General features: G+C 39.4%; 1 protein-coding gene across 1 annotated transcript; it reads left to right on the top strand.

The window, feature by feature from the left end:
* The first annotated feature begins 8,931 nt into the window (after nt 1-8,931).
* On the top strand, nt 8,932-17,802 carry lg17h1orf210 (linkage group 17 C1orf210 homolog). The gene is made up of 4 exons (XM_086269729.1): nt 8,932-9,069; nt 14,273-14,808; nt 15,013-15,198; nt 16,177-17,802. The coding sequence occupies exons 2-4, from the start codon at nt 14,760-14,762 to the stop codon at nt 16,377-16,379; spliced, it is 438 nt and encodes a 145-aa protein (XP_086125855.1). The 5' UTR covers nt 8,932-9,069; nt 14,273-14,759; the 3' UTR covers nt 16,380-17,802.
* Nucleotides 17,803-18,565: the final 763 nt, after the last annotated feature.

Genomic DNA, 18,565 nt, shown 5'->3' with positions numbered 1-18,565 from the left:
TTTGTCCCTTGTCCCCTTTTGTACGCATGCAGCATTATGTGTGTGTGTGTGTGTGTGTGTGTGTGTGTGTGTGTGTGTGTGTGTGTGTGTGTGTGTGTGTGTGTGTGTGTGCATTTTGGCAGGGCGAAGGGGTCTGTGGCATGTTTGAAGGGCACTCGCAGCACTCACTATATGATTTGTGGCAATTTCAGCATTTTTATTCATTCATTTCATGCTTACACTTATTTTGTATGTGTTTCTATGATGTTTTCTCATGTTTATGTTTCTATTTCTACCACTTGTCTCACAAAGTAAAGCTGACTGTGTTGTATATGTAATGAATTTGGATATATAAAATACATTTTCCAATCAGCACTGATGGAGGGAAAATGTTCTTGCCAGTGTTTCTGGCCCACTCCACAGCTGTTTGTCATATTTATCACATCCTATCATAAAAAAGAAAATTGGTTATGTTCACACTGTCACATTTATGAAAAACCAACAGTGTGGTTTGGCAGGACTGTCTTTTGACCATTTCCACCAAATAAAACTTGTCTGGGCAGAAAGAGCCTTAACATGCCACAACTGGTATTTAAATCTTAAAAAAATAAAAAAAATAAAACTTTTAAAAAAGAGTTTTTAGATTAGGACTTACAAGATGTACAGAAATGTAGGAAAGAAAGTTTTCACAGTTCTTTGAAAACCAAGTCCACCCTTACAGTTTCCATAGGAATTAAGAGGGTAAATGGCAGCTAGGTAATCAAAACGTACATAATTAAACGATCATCAGGAAGTGTGAGTACCTCTGTTGAAGCAGAAATTTGGCAGTTTTCTGATCTGGAGGGTTCAGGTGTGTTTTAACACAATGCAATAAAATTTTCAAGAGTGGAAATTTACCAAGGTCAGAGAAATTGCAAAACACCCAAGAGCTACATCTCAGACTCTACAGACTTCATTTAGCATGTTTAATGTTAAAGCTGATGACAGCACAATCAGCAAAAGACTGGAAAAGCACAGTTTGTTTTGAAGTCTTGCCAAGACAAAGCCTCTCCTCTCTAAAAAGAACATGGCAGCACGGCGTAGGTTTGCAAAGATGCATCTCAACAAGCCACAAGCCTTCTGCAACAATTTCCTTTGGACCAAAGTGAAGATGTCTGGCCACAAGAAAGACAAACACAGCATATCAGTGCGAATCCCTAGGACCTGGGTACTGGTCATTATGGTGAGCATGAACTCCTCTGTATGCCAAAAAGTTATAGAGTTAAATGTGAGATTGTCTGATAGTCAAAACAGGACAACGATCATACAACAGAATGGGTGAAAAACAAAAGAATCAAGGTGTCGCAACGGTCCAATGAAAGTCCAGATCTTGATTGTGTAGAAGGACCTTAAAGAGCCGTGCATAGAGGGATCTCTACAAACCTCAGTGAAATGAAAGAACGCTGTAAAGAAAAGTGAGACAAAATTCCTCCGCAATGATACGAGAGACTGATAAAGTCTTACAGCAAATGATGACTGTTAGAGTTGGTTGTACAAGCTATTGAATCATTAGGTGCACTTCGGTTTTCACAGGACCGCATAGAGCCCCATGAAAAGTTTCCTTTTTCATGACAGTATGATACTGTAAGCCTTACATGTTTCACAAAGCACTGCGCATCATAAAAGTATGAGTAACTCAAGTTTACCCATTTGTCCTGTTAAAAGTACTGATGTTGCTCAATAGGCTAGTTGATCATTTTGTGACATTTACAGTGTGCTGACTTCACACAGTTTAACTCAAATCTTGAACTTTGTGCTTGGAGAAAATTCTGAAAAGAATTTTTAACAAGCCTGATAATATTTATGATTTCGGGTTAAAAAAATATCTTTGTGTAATGCATTATTCACTTACATGAGGATGTGTGTCAGTAATTTAAAAACCACTATAAAACATTTTTTAAACTACAACACCACGCTACTAGTACTAGTACTACTACAATACTGTTACAAAAGCTGCGACTATTTTCCTGCTCATTCATCAGACCCACTGAAAGGAAAACATGGTCCAGAATCGAGGGTATGCAACCTACCACCAGCCCAATTCTCGCAATCTGCTTGCTGGGGTGAGGTCGGGGCACTGCGAATGGGAAAAGAGTGATCTGGGTCCATCACCAGCTGTAGAGCACAGTGACTTGTCATTTTGACACCAACCAAACCCTCCATGTTGTCAGGATGTTGATGGATGTTGATGTTATGGCCCCTTCTGACCCTGAACAGGTAGATGGACTTTACACACAGGCACACACCTCATTAATGATGTTATGGAAAGCCTCTGGATCAGACTGAGGAAGCCCTAATCATAACAGCATGGAGTCGACCTGCAGGTATAATGTGAAAAAAAAAAGTTCTGAGTTCACCATGGGATCACAGAGGATAACGTGATTTCAGACAGTCAACAGACACAGCCAGATAACTAAAAAGGGGGTTGGGGAGGGGGGATTATTTTCCAGAACAGGCAAAATGGTTTTGCTGTTACTGTGGTGTTTATAAAGGCAAATGTCACATATAATCCTGAGAGCCTGAACCCTTTTTGTTTAAACACAACTCCCAGAAGAAAAAGACCTTTGTTATATCCCAAATTCCTGTCCTTCTTTCTGTGGTTTGGTCACAGTTTTGGTTCCAGTTCAGGTTACAGCACTGAAATCACCTTTTATTCATATTATTGGGTTTGTTTGAAATCCACATTCTTTGTATGAATGTGATCAAATTCAAACCACTCGCCGAATGGCTGTTGTGCTTAATTTTTCTGTGATTTATTAGTTGGCTAGCCATCACTATATATTGAGCTCGTTTTTCATCAGTATTATCATACAAGTTAGGGCTACAAATCCTAATTACAGAAATAGACTATCTGTCCCACGTGAACATGGGCATTGAGGAAACTGTGGAAAGGGAGTGGTACTGAGTACAGCCAACGTGTCTCTGGAATATTATAGGCAGTTTTGAGGAAGTTAAATAACACCCTGAGAGTGCTAAGCTGGAGTGTAAGATTTTATGCATATGTATGTTGAGAATATATTTGCAGAGGCCCCGGAAGTCAACTATGTGTCACCTGGGGACACATGATGAAAGATAATGTGTTAAAATATTCTCAGGCTGCGTTCCTTTTAAGTGAGAACTCAAGCAGAGAAAGCAAGTGAGAGGGAAAGCAAGAGAGTGCATGGAGGCATGGAAACACACACAGAGAGATGGATGAGCTGTTGTTGCTTGTCCAGAGAATATCCAGAGAACTTGAGCCAGATTCAGGAAGAGGTACTGCTGCTGGAGGCTGATATGTGTGTGAAGGAAGTGGAGGGAGCGCAGGGGCAGGAATCACCCTACAGGCAGGAAAAGGACTGTGGAGGTGATGGCGGGGGTGGAGGTGGCGGGTCTCGGCTCCTGTTTGATAGCTTGTTCGACAAACACACATACACAAATGCACACTCAGCCACACAGGTCTGGGGGCCATAGTTTCTTGTTCCCAGCGTCTGGTGAGAAGGAGGGACACAGCAAGTGAGATCTGGATGGCTGCTTGTGCCAAAGCATGCATGCCCCTGCATTTACTGAGGAAGTTAGTGATAAGTCTCGGATTAAGTTGTATTACATGCAAAAGTTAACACAGTGTTGTTATTATAGGAAACTGACTATTTTTAAAGTACCAGGAACCTCCAAGAAATGCAACACTTTGCTATGCAAAGCCATTTTTAAAGACAATTTTTCGCTGGTTTGGCGATGCTGTTTGAAGTCAAGGTTGATCAGGTAAGATTTGGAGTACCCTGGAAGGAGTAATTCATATCTACTGAGGGAGCAGGTCCCCATCCACAAAGTCTGCCATGCTACACTGCATTGTTCTTACCAAAAGACTGTATATTTAAGATGGAAGAGGAGAATGAGGCATAGGATATTCAGTTTGAAAAATTAAAATACAGTTTTAATTTTATTTCTAGGCATGACTTTTTTCATGTCTTAGTTCTTTTTAGCTTAGAAACACAGGCTTAATTAAACAAATACGTAGGACAGCTTTCTTTCACTTGTACAACATCTCCAAAATTAGAAACATCCCGTGTCAGAGTGATGGTGTTGGCCAGAGGGGCCGATGGCGTGACATGGCAGCCTCGCTTCTGTCAGTCTGCCCCAGGGCAGTCTGCCTCCACCAGTGTGTGAATGTGAGAGTGAATGAATAGTGGCATTGTAAAGCGCTTTGGGTGCCTTGAAAAGCTCTATATAAATCCAATTATTATTATTATTATTATTATTGATGCTGAAAACCAGTTCATGCATTTATTATTTTCAGGCTCAAGCTGTGGTAAGAGTACTGACGGGGACCCGAAAGACAGAAACTATTTCTTCTATTTTTATCTTCTCCTCAATCCTTTCTTGTTACATCCAGAATCAAATTTAAAGTCCTTCACCTTACATACAAGAGATTAAAAAATCAGCTCCGATCACACCGTAAAGCTCTTATATTACACTAGAGCACTTTGCTCTCAGACTGCAGGCTTAATTGCAGTTCCTAGTATATTTAAAAGTGGAATGCAGAGCCTTCAACTTTAAGGTCCCTCTCCTGTGGAACCAACAGCAGAGCTTTTAAGATCAGGCTTAAAACCTCCCTATTGGACATGTTTATAGTACGCTCTGGCTCAGGTTACCTTGAACCCTCCCTTAGTTAGTCGGCAATCGTCCTAGGCTCCTGGGGGCTTCCCATGATGCAACAAGTGTTTCCTCTTCACTCACCTCTTTTAAACTCTATGCGTTTATACATCCCTTTGCATTTAATTATTAGTTCAAAAATAGTAGCTCTCTTCCTCAGCATGTCGTTAGTCCTGTTTCTCTCTGCTCACCCCTAACCACTTGTGGAATATGGCTTCCCCTCCCCTGGGCTTGTACTGGCAAAGGTTCCTTCCTGTTAAAAGGGAGTTTTTCCTTCCCTTTCTCGGGAAGTGCTTGTTTGCTTTTATCAGGTCATCTGATTGGTGTATTTTTTTTTCTAATTTTTTGTTTGTTTAATATTGTAGGGCTTGTAACCTACAATTTAAAGCTCATTGAAAACCTCTAGTTGCTAGAGAAAATGGGTCTAGATGTAGCTTGGTTTGTAAACAGCTGTTTTGAAGTGTTGACATGACCATTTCCCCTGTCACCAACATGGCAGTGAAAAAACAGGGACAGAGAATAGAGCGGGTGCATTCACACTGGCTACTGATTTGTGACTGACAGTTTGTTAGCCAATGAGTGTGCGGTTTCATTGCACAGATCTTGAAATATAGGACGACCAAGATTTTCAAAGTAGACTCAATTTTTTATTCAGCATGACCCCAAATGAGTGTCTGAGTGTTGTTGTGCATTAATATAACATAAATAAAACAGAACTAAATTGAATATTTTAAGGTTTCCATGTAACATTATTTTAAACGTAACCAACAGCAAACCTTAATATTAGTGTAAACCTAAGAAGTGGGCACCCTAAATAAAGTGGATACTAGCAGAGAGGGTGCTTTTCTGCATGGCAAACCTGAAAAAGGAGTCTTTCAGTCTATAATTAAAAGTCAGATTTCTTGCTGAGCCATAACTGAATCCTGCCACACTCTCACTTTTCACATAAATATTCTTATAACTTTCACGGAGGGATTAGAAAAATGCAGTTGGAGCTTATTAAAAAAATTGACTACAAGTTGACTTTTACATGGATTTTGCAACACTAGCAGGTCTACATTACAGAGTTATAACACAGCTAATATTTTCACTTCCACATAGGGTGTGTTTCTGTGCTACTGGGGCCATTTTTAAGCAGTGCGTTTATCAGTCAGGGTGCTGTTTAAGTCTGTTGCACATTCACACAACCATAACATCCAAAACAAACAGAAAAGTGATAGCACCTACTGATTAACACAGCGTTTGGGTAAGTCACTTTCCTCAAAGAGGAAACATTCAGGTCATTAAACATGGACCTCAATGTATTAAAAGTTGGCAGGTATTCAGCTTTATGTTTTTACATGCAGTAGGTCATTTGATAAGTAGTATTCATTCACCTTGAAGAGTAAAAGAGCAGAAAATAAATACCCTGCAGCACGATCAAAGAGAGAAGCTGGGACAGTGATACTGAGAGTATCCATTTCTTCTCTAACGGTGTATACAATACTGTACCTGCAAGATATGGAAGGAGATCAAGTCAAACACACTCTTGATTTTGTATGCTAGTGCCAGCGAGGCATGTAACATCACACAAATGAGAAGAGCTAGTGAGGAAACTCTTATATTAGATTAAACTGGATGAAACTTTCACAACCTCTGCGCTGTAACTGGGTCATTACAGAAGAGTGAAGGATATGAAGGAAAGAAGGACAAAAGGGTCTATTTTTGCAGAAACTCATTAGAAGACACCTGAATTATATTAATTCAGTGATTATATGCAATCATTCTAATAAAGGACCCCCTAAAATTACAAATTTAAAAAAAGAAAAGAACAGTTTAATTATAAAATGTACAGATTTTTAACACATGTACAGACGGCCTTGTGCAGATGATCATATTTCTAGGTGGAGCACACTTACATATGCAAACCCACAAATGTATACAGATGTATGCATGGCCTTCAAAAAAATACACTTAGAGAAAATTAAATTGGAGTAGACAATCTAGACAAAACTTGGATGCTTTTTTGTGCGACTGTCTCTTCTGCACACTAAATGTCCAGTGGTGTGTTCGTTTCTCACATATAACTTCCTCCTCATGTCCAAGTGTCCATTGTTATGTACAATTCAGCACGTGTTGTTATTTCCCTCGTCTTTAAGGACCTACCAAGGCTTTCCCATCTTCCCTACAGAAAGGGCCATGACCTCAGATCCCAACACTTCACTTAGAGGACAAAGAATAAACATCCCATGCCAGCACAAGTGGGGAAAGCCCCTGGCCTCCTTCTACAGTCTTATCCAGAGTCTGAGAACAGTTCCAGACCTGCCACTGATGACCTTAACCTTGTTTACATTGTAGATGGACTCAAAGCATTAGCAGCAAAACATTTGTATCTTATCATGAAAAATCTGGATCTTTTTTGAACAAACTGATTTTCTTCTGCACATGTAAATATGTTGTCCTGAACCTTTTATGAGTTTTAAATTTGTTGAGACATAACATAAATGAAGTTCTGACAGACATAACTGCAATAAGGAGAGGAGAAACGAGTAATGTATTAGCAAATTCATTATTTACATAAAGTTTTGCATGCTTTGAGAAAAATCGTACTTCAAATTACATTGTTGATGGCATATTTCTTTACAACAAATGATCTCATTAGCAAAAAAGTGTAGTACTTCCACTAAAGCTAACATTTAAAGCTGCTTTAATATGTTTATTTTAACAAAGACTACATTTAAGGCAGGGTAGAATTAGGTAAGGGCTTGATTAAAGTAGATGCTTTGAAGAAGCATTCATCCTTGGACTTGCATGACTGGTTCACCACTAAACTCTGGTTTCTGAAAGGTTTCTGAAAAAAAAAAACTTTAATTTTACTATCTGATTTTTTTTCTGTTCACATTTTACTTTATTGAAATAGCACTCAGACCAAAAGACGGCGATTTAAAGAAAAACACATGCTTGCCAAACTTACTGACAAATCCAGTAGATGCTAAATACAGTAGATGTTTTACAGCACGTCACGCAAAATGAACAACGTTAAAAGTCACGATTCAGGGTGAGGTCACTCACACTGAACAACAACGTCATTCATTCCCAGAGTCTGTTGAAGCAGCTCATCTACAGCATCTTTAAACATCTTTCAGCTCATTTCTATGGTCTTATGTATTCTCTGCTGATTCAGGTCCTTCCTGTAGTTCTTATCATTGGTGTTTCAAACTGTGGCAGAAAGTAGAATTAAAGAAAAAAAATGCTATGTAGGCCTACTGTGTACTACAGCATCAAACAGCAGATCAAGTAAGTGGTTAGCTGGTTAATATACCGATGTATTTAACAGAAAAGAATGAAGCAGGGTTGAAATGAGAGGAAATACTGAACATGTTCATCATCAGATGTGACATTAAATATTGTGTCTACTCAGCATGTACAGGAAGACACCCTTTTCACAGTTTAACTCTTTGCTGCTACTGCACTTCACTGATTTTCCCACAATGCACAAGTGTAGTCACAGGTTAGGTCTTTGCAGCATATACTAAAACACGGAATGCTGTTTACGCAAGGCACGGCTGACAGTGACATCAAACAGCCCATAGACGTGGTGGTGGACACACACACACACAATCATTTCAGTGTCCCAACCTATCTACATATATGTCATCGGCTCCAAGACATCCAGCTGAAGCGTCCTGGAACATATGGAGGGAGGGAGGGAAAGAGGAAGAGTAAGGAAGGGAGATGTAAAGATGCAGGGTGCACTGATGAGTGGCCAGGAAGTGGCCCTATTGTTTTCAGGGTCACCTCGCTTTTCCTTTCAGAGCCTTTCAGAGGTCTGTCCTCTCCAGCGGGCGGCGTCTTACATAAACATGACTCCTTGTCAACCCAAAAAAAATCTATCTTGTCTGATTTCCTTTCTGATCTCAGGAGGTCTTGGATAATAGTTTGCATTTTAAATAGTAAGGGGTGGCATTAAACTACAGTTACGATACACAAGAAGAGGGGACGCACAAAGCACGTAACAAACAAGATTATATGATCCACAGCAACAGGATACCAGTGTTTGAGAAAGAAAAAACAAAAAACAGGTTAGACCAGATCATATAGTTGCACCTGTATGTGGGTATTTACATATAAAGAAAATATGAATACAGCTCATAAGTCAAATTCTACCTCTTCCTGGTTTGGCAGTGCAAAAACAACAACATTGGCTCCATCCAGGTCAGCCGTGCCATTGGCCAGAAAAGAGGCAGGAGGCGGGAGTGAGAGAGAGCGTACCTTAGTTACAAAGTTACCTATTAACTGGATGTTCTCGGAAGCAGCTGCTGAGCACACCTCGCTCAACCTTTGCATAACATTTCTCCATTTCATAGGGAAGGCAGGAGAAAATGTGGCTAAGGTCGACATGAAATGTGCGAGCCACGGAGATCTACTCTGACAGGTGACCAGGTAAGGCTTTAAATCAACAGCTTGTAGAAGAGAGAGGTAGCCAGTGTCTTCCACACACTGGGATATGTGTTTTGGTTTGGTTGTGAACTGAGACAAGGAATTATATCTGAATATTGTGCAACAATATCACAATGGGAGAAATTTAAATAAATAAATAAATAAAAAAATAAAATAAGGAGTATTTAGCTGTTCCAAAACCATGAAGTGTAACATACTTTTATTTACAACTCGACTGGTTACGACTGAAGGAGGAGGACAGGCAATGCGTGCCTGAACGCATTGCCAGAAAAATCCAAAGTATATCAAAACATAATATGGTTTTCATTAACAGTGGAAATCAGTAACATATTTTTTTTTCCTGCAGTGGAGTCATTTAGTGCTGCAGCAGCTGAAGGCCATTCTTTCTATAGACAGAAAAAACACAATATCAAAGCGTGTTTACATTTCTATGACCTGCACTGCCCTACAAACTGAGCACACAGTGGTTCAGAACTGTGTGCTCACTGCTGTGCTTTATTATTTCAAAGTATATTGTACCATCGAAAATGAGTGCATCTGCACCACCTTCAAAATGTACAAAAGCAATAAGCAGTATTTCTGCTGTGTGTAGTTCCTACAATACTGTTTGTATTGGAGCCCGGGCTCCGAATAAAACACCACAGGCTTGGTAAACTGTGAGCTGTAGGACTTGTCAGCACCGAGTTCTCTGCCAAAGAGAGACAGCAGAAATTGTAGCCAAGTCAGGTGAGGATTAGCTTTAGTTTTAGCTAAGGTTTAGCTAGTGGCTTTTACCCAGCTGTCACTGTAAACGGGAAAAAAGAAGAAGACTTTAATGTTTAACATATGACAGCAGCTAAAAGAGTTCATATCTCAAGAAAACAACCCCAACAACAGCAAAAACATTTTAACCGATATAATAAAAACTCAAAGATCCTAAGGAGTTTGATGCCGACCTTTAACCAAAGGTGAATGTAAAGGTTTTGGAGCAGGTACGTTTTATCTCAGTGATTTGTTTGGGTAAAATTATAACCTATAAGAGAACAGTCAAACACTACAACCTTTAAACCCTTTCTCCCACTCTGTAGTTGCTACTCATTTTAAAGCTACTCAAACCTTTACCTTATTTCGCATGAAGTCACGGCAAAATGGCACACAATTTATGAACTCTTTTACTCATATAGTGTCCGAATGACCCTTGCTGAATACTCACTGATATGTTTTCCACCTGCTGTTTTTACCCCAAACAAAAGAACACCATTAACGGCTCTCTCTCTTTTAAACAGCACATGTCTATAATTTCCCACTTTAAATGTGTGGAGTTTCATTAAGGAAGTGTTAAAAGTAACTTTAAAATATCAAATAACGTAGTTTTTGGTCTTGCTGCAGGTTGATTATTATCTTTTTAATTAGCCATCCCTAAGCTTGGGTTTATTCTTTGTGTGGCTGAGGCTTCTCTGTTGACACTGCCATTATTCCAGGACCAAAAGACAAAAACCAAACATGTCATTTGCGAGTTCATTTAAGCTATTATGATCTTGGGTATAGTTAGACAACGCCAGCACAATACACTAATCATTTTTCAGGGCGTAGCTTTCATACTTCCAGTATGTGAGTTAAATAATCAGGCTAATAAACAATGTCTCTGCCAGCTGTTTTTAAACCCACTGCTCAATTAGTTCTTGTGCCTATCATCACAGACAAACAATAGCATGGCCTGACTCCTCCACACATTTACAAAGGAAGACAAAAATACAAAACTTGGCAGTGGGATAAGAGGCAAAGGGGGAGGCCTGCACGCTGCACTGTGGATTGTTGGGGTGAGGGTCACCCAGAGGACGGCTTGTGGTTTGAATATAAATATCGGTGATTATTTCAGCCAGGCAGAGAGCGTAAAGTGTGAGCTGAAAAGTAAATCCATTTTTGTGATAAGTGCTTATCAAAAAGCCTGTTTTTCATGTCTGATTCTGGCTCGCTGTTACATAAGTTGAAAGAAGTTTACCATATAATTTGGTGTCACCTCCTGTTGCGTAATCAGATTTGAAAGCATCAAACCGCTTACAGTTAGCCTTTTCAAAGGAGCCTCATCACACTCCGTGAGCGGAACATAATTTTGATGTTTAATTCAGTTTGATGACAGGGAGAGCATTTCACGCCCTCTGGCCATCATTAGCGTCTACAAACTGACGCTGGACTCACAATTTGGAGAGGTGAAACAAAGTAAGGCTGCAAAAAACTGGCTCCTTGCGTTTGAGAGTGATATTCAAACACAGGCGCAAATGCAGCTTTTTCACAGATGCAACTTCACATACAAGCACAAACAAATGTACTGCGGCAGTGCGCAGTCACACTCTGACACACATATTCTTGGCTCCGGGTTGATGTGTATGTTTTGCTACGCCTGTGTGAGGACAGAACGGGAAGAGATAAAGGCAGCTCTGTCGGTGTGTTTACAGCCAACACTGCTGAAGAGAATAGCCTAAGAAGATGAAGGGGAAGTCGCCTAATGGCCACAGCTAAGGAGCTGGAGCTCTCTTGCTGTGAAAAATCACCTCAGAGCCAAGAAAGCGAACAAGAAACTTTAAGCACGCCCTTTAAAACAACCACCACTATTTTGGGGGAAAGAAAGACACTGTAAATTCGTCTTTACATCTTTATAAACCATAGTTGATTTGAACTTTTTTTATGAAGCTGGTACAGGAACAAAGTCATAAAAACCAAAGTCATAGTTGTCACATTGTGGGAACCAATGTTCTGCGCTCTTCCTGTGAACTGTGGCGGAGCAGGTCACCCAGTCACTAAGGCCTAATTTCAGTGGGTCAGCCTTCTGAATAAAATCAGGCTGCAATATTCATGACTACTCCAGCACTTCCCATCACTGCTGTCTATAAATCAGTCCAGCCAATTTGCAAACCAAACCAAGATGCATCAGTTTGGTTTGCAAAAATTAATTTAGATGTTATAACAGTTACAGTTTACATGTTGATTTTTTTTTTACTGCCACTTAACTGCTTTTTCTACAGTCACACTAGTGGAAACAGTGGTTCATCTGTGGCAATGTGATAAAAATAACAAATCTGTTGTTGTATAAGAATATAGAAATTCACATTCACATTAACTTGCCCACAAAAAGAGAGGTAGCCCCTGCAAGACAACGATTTAACTACAAAATAGCATAGGTGCTTATCAACCATGTTTTTATATAGGAATACACCCAGAATCCAAGAGGTTGGCAAGCGGTTGCGATGCATCTATTGCAGAACAACTCCCAAAGTGTAACATTAAACGCTAGGTGACAAATCGTCGGTGTATTATCCTTTTGGCCACCCAACACGTCCCTATATTACAAGTTCAGAAAAACTAGGAAACATGAGAACCTTTTGAAATGAATCTACACATGTACACTTATTTTACTTAAATCGCTTTGGAAAACACTATCTAACATGATTAAGGTGGTGGTCATGGTTAGGGCTGAATTGCACAGCTGGAACGTGTGTTACCGTAGGAGCGTCATTCTATTCGATTTCATCCACGATATCACCTTTCCTGTTCCCATGGAACGCTTCCGGACATGACAAATCGTCGGTATATTACGCGTCGGGAGTGAGAACAGGCTGTGCAGATAGATGCATCGCAGACAAGCTGTGCTCATCAGTGCAAACCAACCCAGATCAACTGGAATGTTATGACAATTTGTCTGCAATTATAAATTTGGTGGCAATACTTGCAAACCTTTTCTAATCTGTATGAGAGTAACTGTAGTCCATCTGAGACACAGTGATTATGTGGAAACAAGACTGCCTTCCAACAGGCAAAGGGCAATTGCCTTGTGATGTAAAGTGTCAATACAGTGTTGCTTCTTTTATTTAACTAAGACACATTTCTATATTTATAGTGAGCTATAAATCTATCTACAGTCAATATAAAGGTTTTTAGCAACCCCCCCCCCCAAAAAAAAATAAAAAAAATAAAAAATGTTATGATCTAAAATCTAGATCACAAACATAAACATATACTGTAGGTCCTAGTAAAAAACAGTTAAGAATGGACATTACGGACAAGAGCAAAACTTATTTGACTGCATTTTTGCAGCTCCAGTGTAAATACAGGGGGTCAGCCCGTAGTGCTGTGCATGCAAATATGAGTCTACTTTGCAAATAGCTGTGCATAAAGGTTCTCTTGTGGACGACAGGTTTGTATTTGCATTAAGAACATCGCTGATATGCTACTGTCAACAAAAAACAACAAGTGGAACAAGCGAGTTCCTGAATGTAAGCAGAACACGGGGGTTTATAATCCAGTGCGCGTTGCCAATTCTGGAAATATGATGATACATTTGACAGCTGGTTAGCTAATTTTTGGGGGGAAAAGTGGGTGGAAACGCCGATTCTGGCTCTGTCAGGGAGGATCACACGTGTATTAATAATGTGTTTGTTTCATTTCATAAAAGCAAGATTTGTTTTATCGCTTTAAAAAATTGTGATCTTTGCAGACATCAGTAGAGAGTTCTGGCTTTCAGCCAAACTAGGCAGGCTGTTCCCCATTTCTTTTTGCTACACAACACAAATGGAAGTGAAGTCCCAAGATGCTGCACTTTTCCCATGTGGCTCAAATTAGATGGAATTTCCTCTCAGCACTGATTTTCCATGAAATTCCATTTTAATTTTTCTATAATAAACAACAAATGTAAGATCTTCTTGCCCATTAAGTCTGAAGTTTTGTAGGAAGCTGTTAAACATGCAAAGTTAAGATTCCTTCACACACACACTCACAGATTACTCATTTTGCCAGTGTTTTGTGTAGCATAAAGGAAGGGTTCTACAGTATGTGGGACTTCCTGTTTGTGACACACTTTTCCTATTGTGCATGATATCCTCCTGATTTCCTGACAGCCCGTGCTGAGTGATAATTTCAGTATTTAAAAGAACCTTTAAAAGAGCTTCCTTTAATGATGAAACACTCACTCTCCATACTTAGTGAAATATTTAAGCCGTTTGATTGTTCAGTTTCGTTTTGTGTGGCTTAGTTATGAAATATGCATTTAATGCCACAAAGATTTCAAAGCACCAATGCACATGGGTATCGTTTACTGGTAATCTACATAACTGAGGAGCTTTTTTCCCCAGTTTTGTAAGATGCCTTTGTAGGAAAGTGTGTAAAATAAAAATATTCATGCTTCTTTTCTTCTCTTTTCTACTTTCTCCAGATCCATATGTAACTACAGCAAGAGGTCTGTAGCTCATATTTCATTGCATGCATAAACCGATTACGATACCAGCACCATTCAGCTGGTACTGAACTGAGGCCTCCCCCCCAGTCACTCAACCTTGCCGCCAAGCGGCGCTCTGAAAGTTAAACTCCTCACTAGTCAACAGACAACTAACTCCCTCATCTGGGGAGATGCCAGCCCTACAACATCACTTCTGAATCCTACAGTGGCTTTAATTAGATCAAGGCAATATAACACAAACCACTGAAAAGTGCCAGCTTCAATTAAAAGGAGTTCAAGGGTCTGCTGGCTCTTGTCGAAAGAGAGTGACATATGTGTTTGACACGCCTGCAGTCCATGGTTTCACGCTTGAGTTAATGGTGCCGCAAAGCAAGAGGAAAGCCTCATTCATCAAGAAGCAAACTGAACTACAAAGTGGAGGTCTCTTTCTAGAAGAGGCTGTACAAATAAGAGGCAAAGCTAAATGGAACCATCACTAAATGACACAGCTTTACCAACAGCAGCAAAAAATGGTAAGAGTTCAGTTGTTTTAGTAATGTCAGATAGAACGTTTATCAGCAGGAAATTTGTCTCTGCATCTGCTCTAACGGCAGAAGACAGTAAATACAGTTCCCCATAGTTGAAGCTTAATGCGGGTATCTGGGTTCTTTCCACAGTTGTGCCACCTCAAAACCACACTGATTAACTGGAATGGGACTCCTTGTCTTCTCTTACAGACACTTTGACAGCCAAACAGACCGGTCACAGCTGGGAGTTCTTCGTGGCCGTCCTCGTCGCAGCCATCTTGGTCACTGTTATTATTGCCATTATGGTTAAATATCAGGTGTTTCGGCGCTTCCTGGCGAGCTACAGACACACGCGGCTGAGGGAGAGTGATTCTATTAGCCACTGTGACCCATCAGGTTTGCGTTTTATGAATTCAATTTTAGAGATTACTGCATGCTGACATTTGTTTGTATGTTCAAAACCGAAAGCCGAGCCAATGCCCAGAGTACATTTAACATCTATAAATTCATGCAACAGATTGGATAAGAAAGCATTACACAAGAAAAATAGCAATATGAAAAAAGTGTACTTGTGCTCATAGTGTGCTTTGTCACAGCCTAAAGCATTTTTTTTTAAATCAACAATAGACCAAAAGATTATGTGTATGATGAATGACAGGAATTATAGGCTACCTCTGCAGTTAGTGTTAGCGCTACAGTGGTTTCCAGCTCATTGTCTTTGTTTTCCGGCCCTGCTGCTTGTGGACAAAATAAACAACCAGCTCCTGTAGATGGTCAGAAATTAAAAGCAGATAAAAACAGAAGCAGTCCTTAGAAGCTGGGGGAGACCAAAACGCAGCACAACAATGACTAAATATCTGAGTTTAAAAAGACAAAAACACTACTGGAGATCAGTGTCCAGTGCTGTGTTCACAGTGCATTGAACTGCCTCCAAGTGGAAATGAAAATATCATCTAAGCCAATGAACACATAACAACACGGCAACAATTAATTTTTGTACTTCGGATGCCATGTCCTGGCAAATAGCTTGCATAATGTTTCCAAAAATGAGAAATGCTGACTTACAGTTGAAGCAAAACCAGACTGCACAATTATCTTTTGAAAATCTTTTATTAGGCTTTTATTAGGCTGCAGGAGATCTTCTGTTTAGAAGAACTGTGTCTTTAAGAGCTAATACAGCAATTAAGAGCTCATAGAAATTGATACCTCAAATCCAAAGCCGTCTGCGCTCTGTTGACTTACTCGGCGAGTCTTTTTATATTTGCAAATGCTGATAACATGGTTGGACAGAATGACTTACCGGACTTGGTTTCTAATGATTCTTGGCTGTGGGTTTTTTTATTTGCTCTCTTCTTCTTTTCTCATTGTTTTCAGGCCTGGAAGTGGGGTTTACCATGCACGGAGGACGTGGAATGCATCCTCACTGTATGCCTCCAGTGAGCGAGGAGGATGACGACGGCTTCATTGAGGACAACTATATCCCGACAAGTGAGAGACAGAGGGCCGAGAGAGCGGCCGAGAACATAGAAGAGGACACGGAGGAAGAGATTTATGACAGTGAGTTTAGCATTGGTTAGAAGGGATGTCTCCACACCTTCTGAACCACTGTTCTGGTATTTGGGCCAGAAGTGAGCTATCCGTTTCACTCCATCTGATCCTTTTCCATGGGTTTTCATAGTTTCTATCTCAAAAACTGATCCTTGGTTAACAACTGATTAGATGCATAAAGATAAAAAAAAATCCATTATTTCTGGAGAGCTTGGAAAGGAATATCCTGATGTCAAGCGCATTATCATGGCAGTAGTTCTCAGTGTGGGAGAACATTTCAACATGTTCTTATGAGAATAGGCTTGCGTTAAAAACACATATCATGGAAACTGCTGGATTTTTGAAAATGTACTTGAACAAATCTCCCATTAAAAAAATAAGTAAATTTTGTTTAAAAAAAACAAAACAAAACAAAACAAAATGTAAGTATACCTTTAAAAAAAAACGTAGGTACACCTTTTTAAAAAGGGAAATACACCTTTGTTTTTGTTTTGTTTTTTTGTAAAAAAAAAAGGAAGTATACCCTGTTTAAAAAAAAGAAAAATAGGAAGTACGCCTTCAGCTTCAAAAGCTACTATTTTTCCTGTTAGCAGGGATAGTTAGCTTTTTTCATAATTCTTTGCCAGTCTCTGATATCAGCTTCATACGATTTTCTTGATCACTTGTCCTTTCAAAATTCTCAATTACCTCAGCATCATTTCAAAGATTTTTTCCCCCATTCCAGAACTCCGTTTATTTCTCTTCATTGGTATATTTGAGAGTGTGCTGAGTTCTATTCCCCCTTTACTCTAATGGCCTCAGGTCATAGCTGAATCAGTGACTGATTAGTGACAAGCTGCCTAATTTGTTAGGCCTTAGTGTAACACAGTATAGATGTACAGCTTCCTCTCACGCCTCTCATGCAAAGCTGCATTTGGTGTGGGAAACATAGCTAAGCCAGTTTTTTTAGCTGATTAACTGATTACTTGATTTGATTTGATAGCACGGATTATTAATTAATTAATCGTATGCCGACGCATAGCCATAGTTAAGTAAGACTGACAACAAGAGCATACATTGCTTTGCTCAGTGAGAGTACTTTAAGTACCATGTACTGTACAACACTTGCACCGTTTTCTTTTAAAATGTTTTTTCTGACTTTCATTGTAATAATTGTATGGTTTTGGATGTTGCCTTACAAGAAAATTACAAGAGTCATATCATTCATTTGTGCTGTTACGGTACATTATTATTATTATTATTATTATTATTATTATTATTATTATTATTATTATTATTATTTAATCTGCCACAGTCATTTTTTTTTAAATTAAATTGTACTGCAGCTCACATATATCATAAGCAGTACTTGCAGTTACTTTTCAACCTTTTGAATCCTGTTTTTAAGAAACTGCACTGAGATGTGTACACAAAGTCAGCTAGACCTCAATAAATATCTACCTGTAAGTGAAACCCTTGCTGCATTGTCATGTATTTTCAACTGAAATCTGTCGGGGTTATTTCTGAGGGCTATTTCTCCACCATTAATTTGTGTATTTTGCTTGTCTCACTGGACACAGAATGGAATCATTACACTCACCTGTCCATTTAAACTTTGCGACGATGCTATAAACAACCATAATAACGCCTGAAAGTGCGCCTCGAGCAGAGGCCTGCAGCGCTTCGGATCCCAGGAGACGACGCCGATGATGAGAGGGGCTGACAGGTCTGTGAAGCTGTCAGCCGAGGCACCCGGAAACACGGCGTGTAAAGTTGACACCGAAACCGGAAAAAGACGATCTCGCCTTCAAAATAAATGGATAATTGAACGTTGTTTGCTATGATGGGTGTGTCTCATGTCTTAGAAACCCCCCACCCACGCACCCATCACTACCATGCCAAAAATCAAGAAAAAATAATGACTAAATAATACTTATAATAATATTACCACTCCCATTAATCATCACTTTTCCTTTCATTCAGAAAAGGTTAAACTTATTTTTTACGCTGTTTAATCTATAGATATAGATCGTCTTAATGTCACAGTAATGTAAATCAGATGGCAGCCTATTCCTGCAAAATTATTGTGGGCTGTGGGAGTAGAAAAAACGAAACCATTAATATTTTTAAAGTAATGTGCCACTGAATGTATTATTTATGAAGAACAGAAACATTAAAATATGATTTGCTTAAGGTATTTGGAGTTATTTATTTAAAAAGAAAATAGCCGGAAGTC

Source organism: Aulonocara sp. 'chitande type north' Nkhata Bay, linkage group LG17 (assembly GCF_057382095.1).
Source record: "Aulonocara sp. 'chitande type north' Nkhata Bay isolate Kocher_YH1m ecotype deep benthic linkage group LG17, A_spYH_male_GT1.1, whole genome shotgun sequence".
NCBI lineage: Eukaryota > Metazoa > Chordata > Actinopteri > Cichliformes > Cichlidae > Aulonocara > Aulonocara sp. 'chitande type north' Nkhata Bay.
Note: the sequence above shows the minus strand (reverse complement) of the source record. Positions and strands in the feature narration are given on the sequence as shown.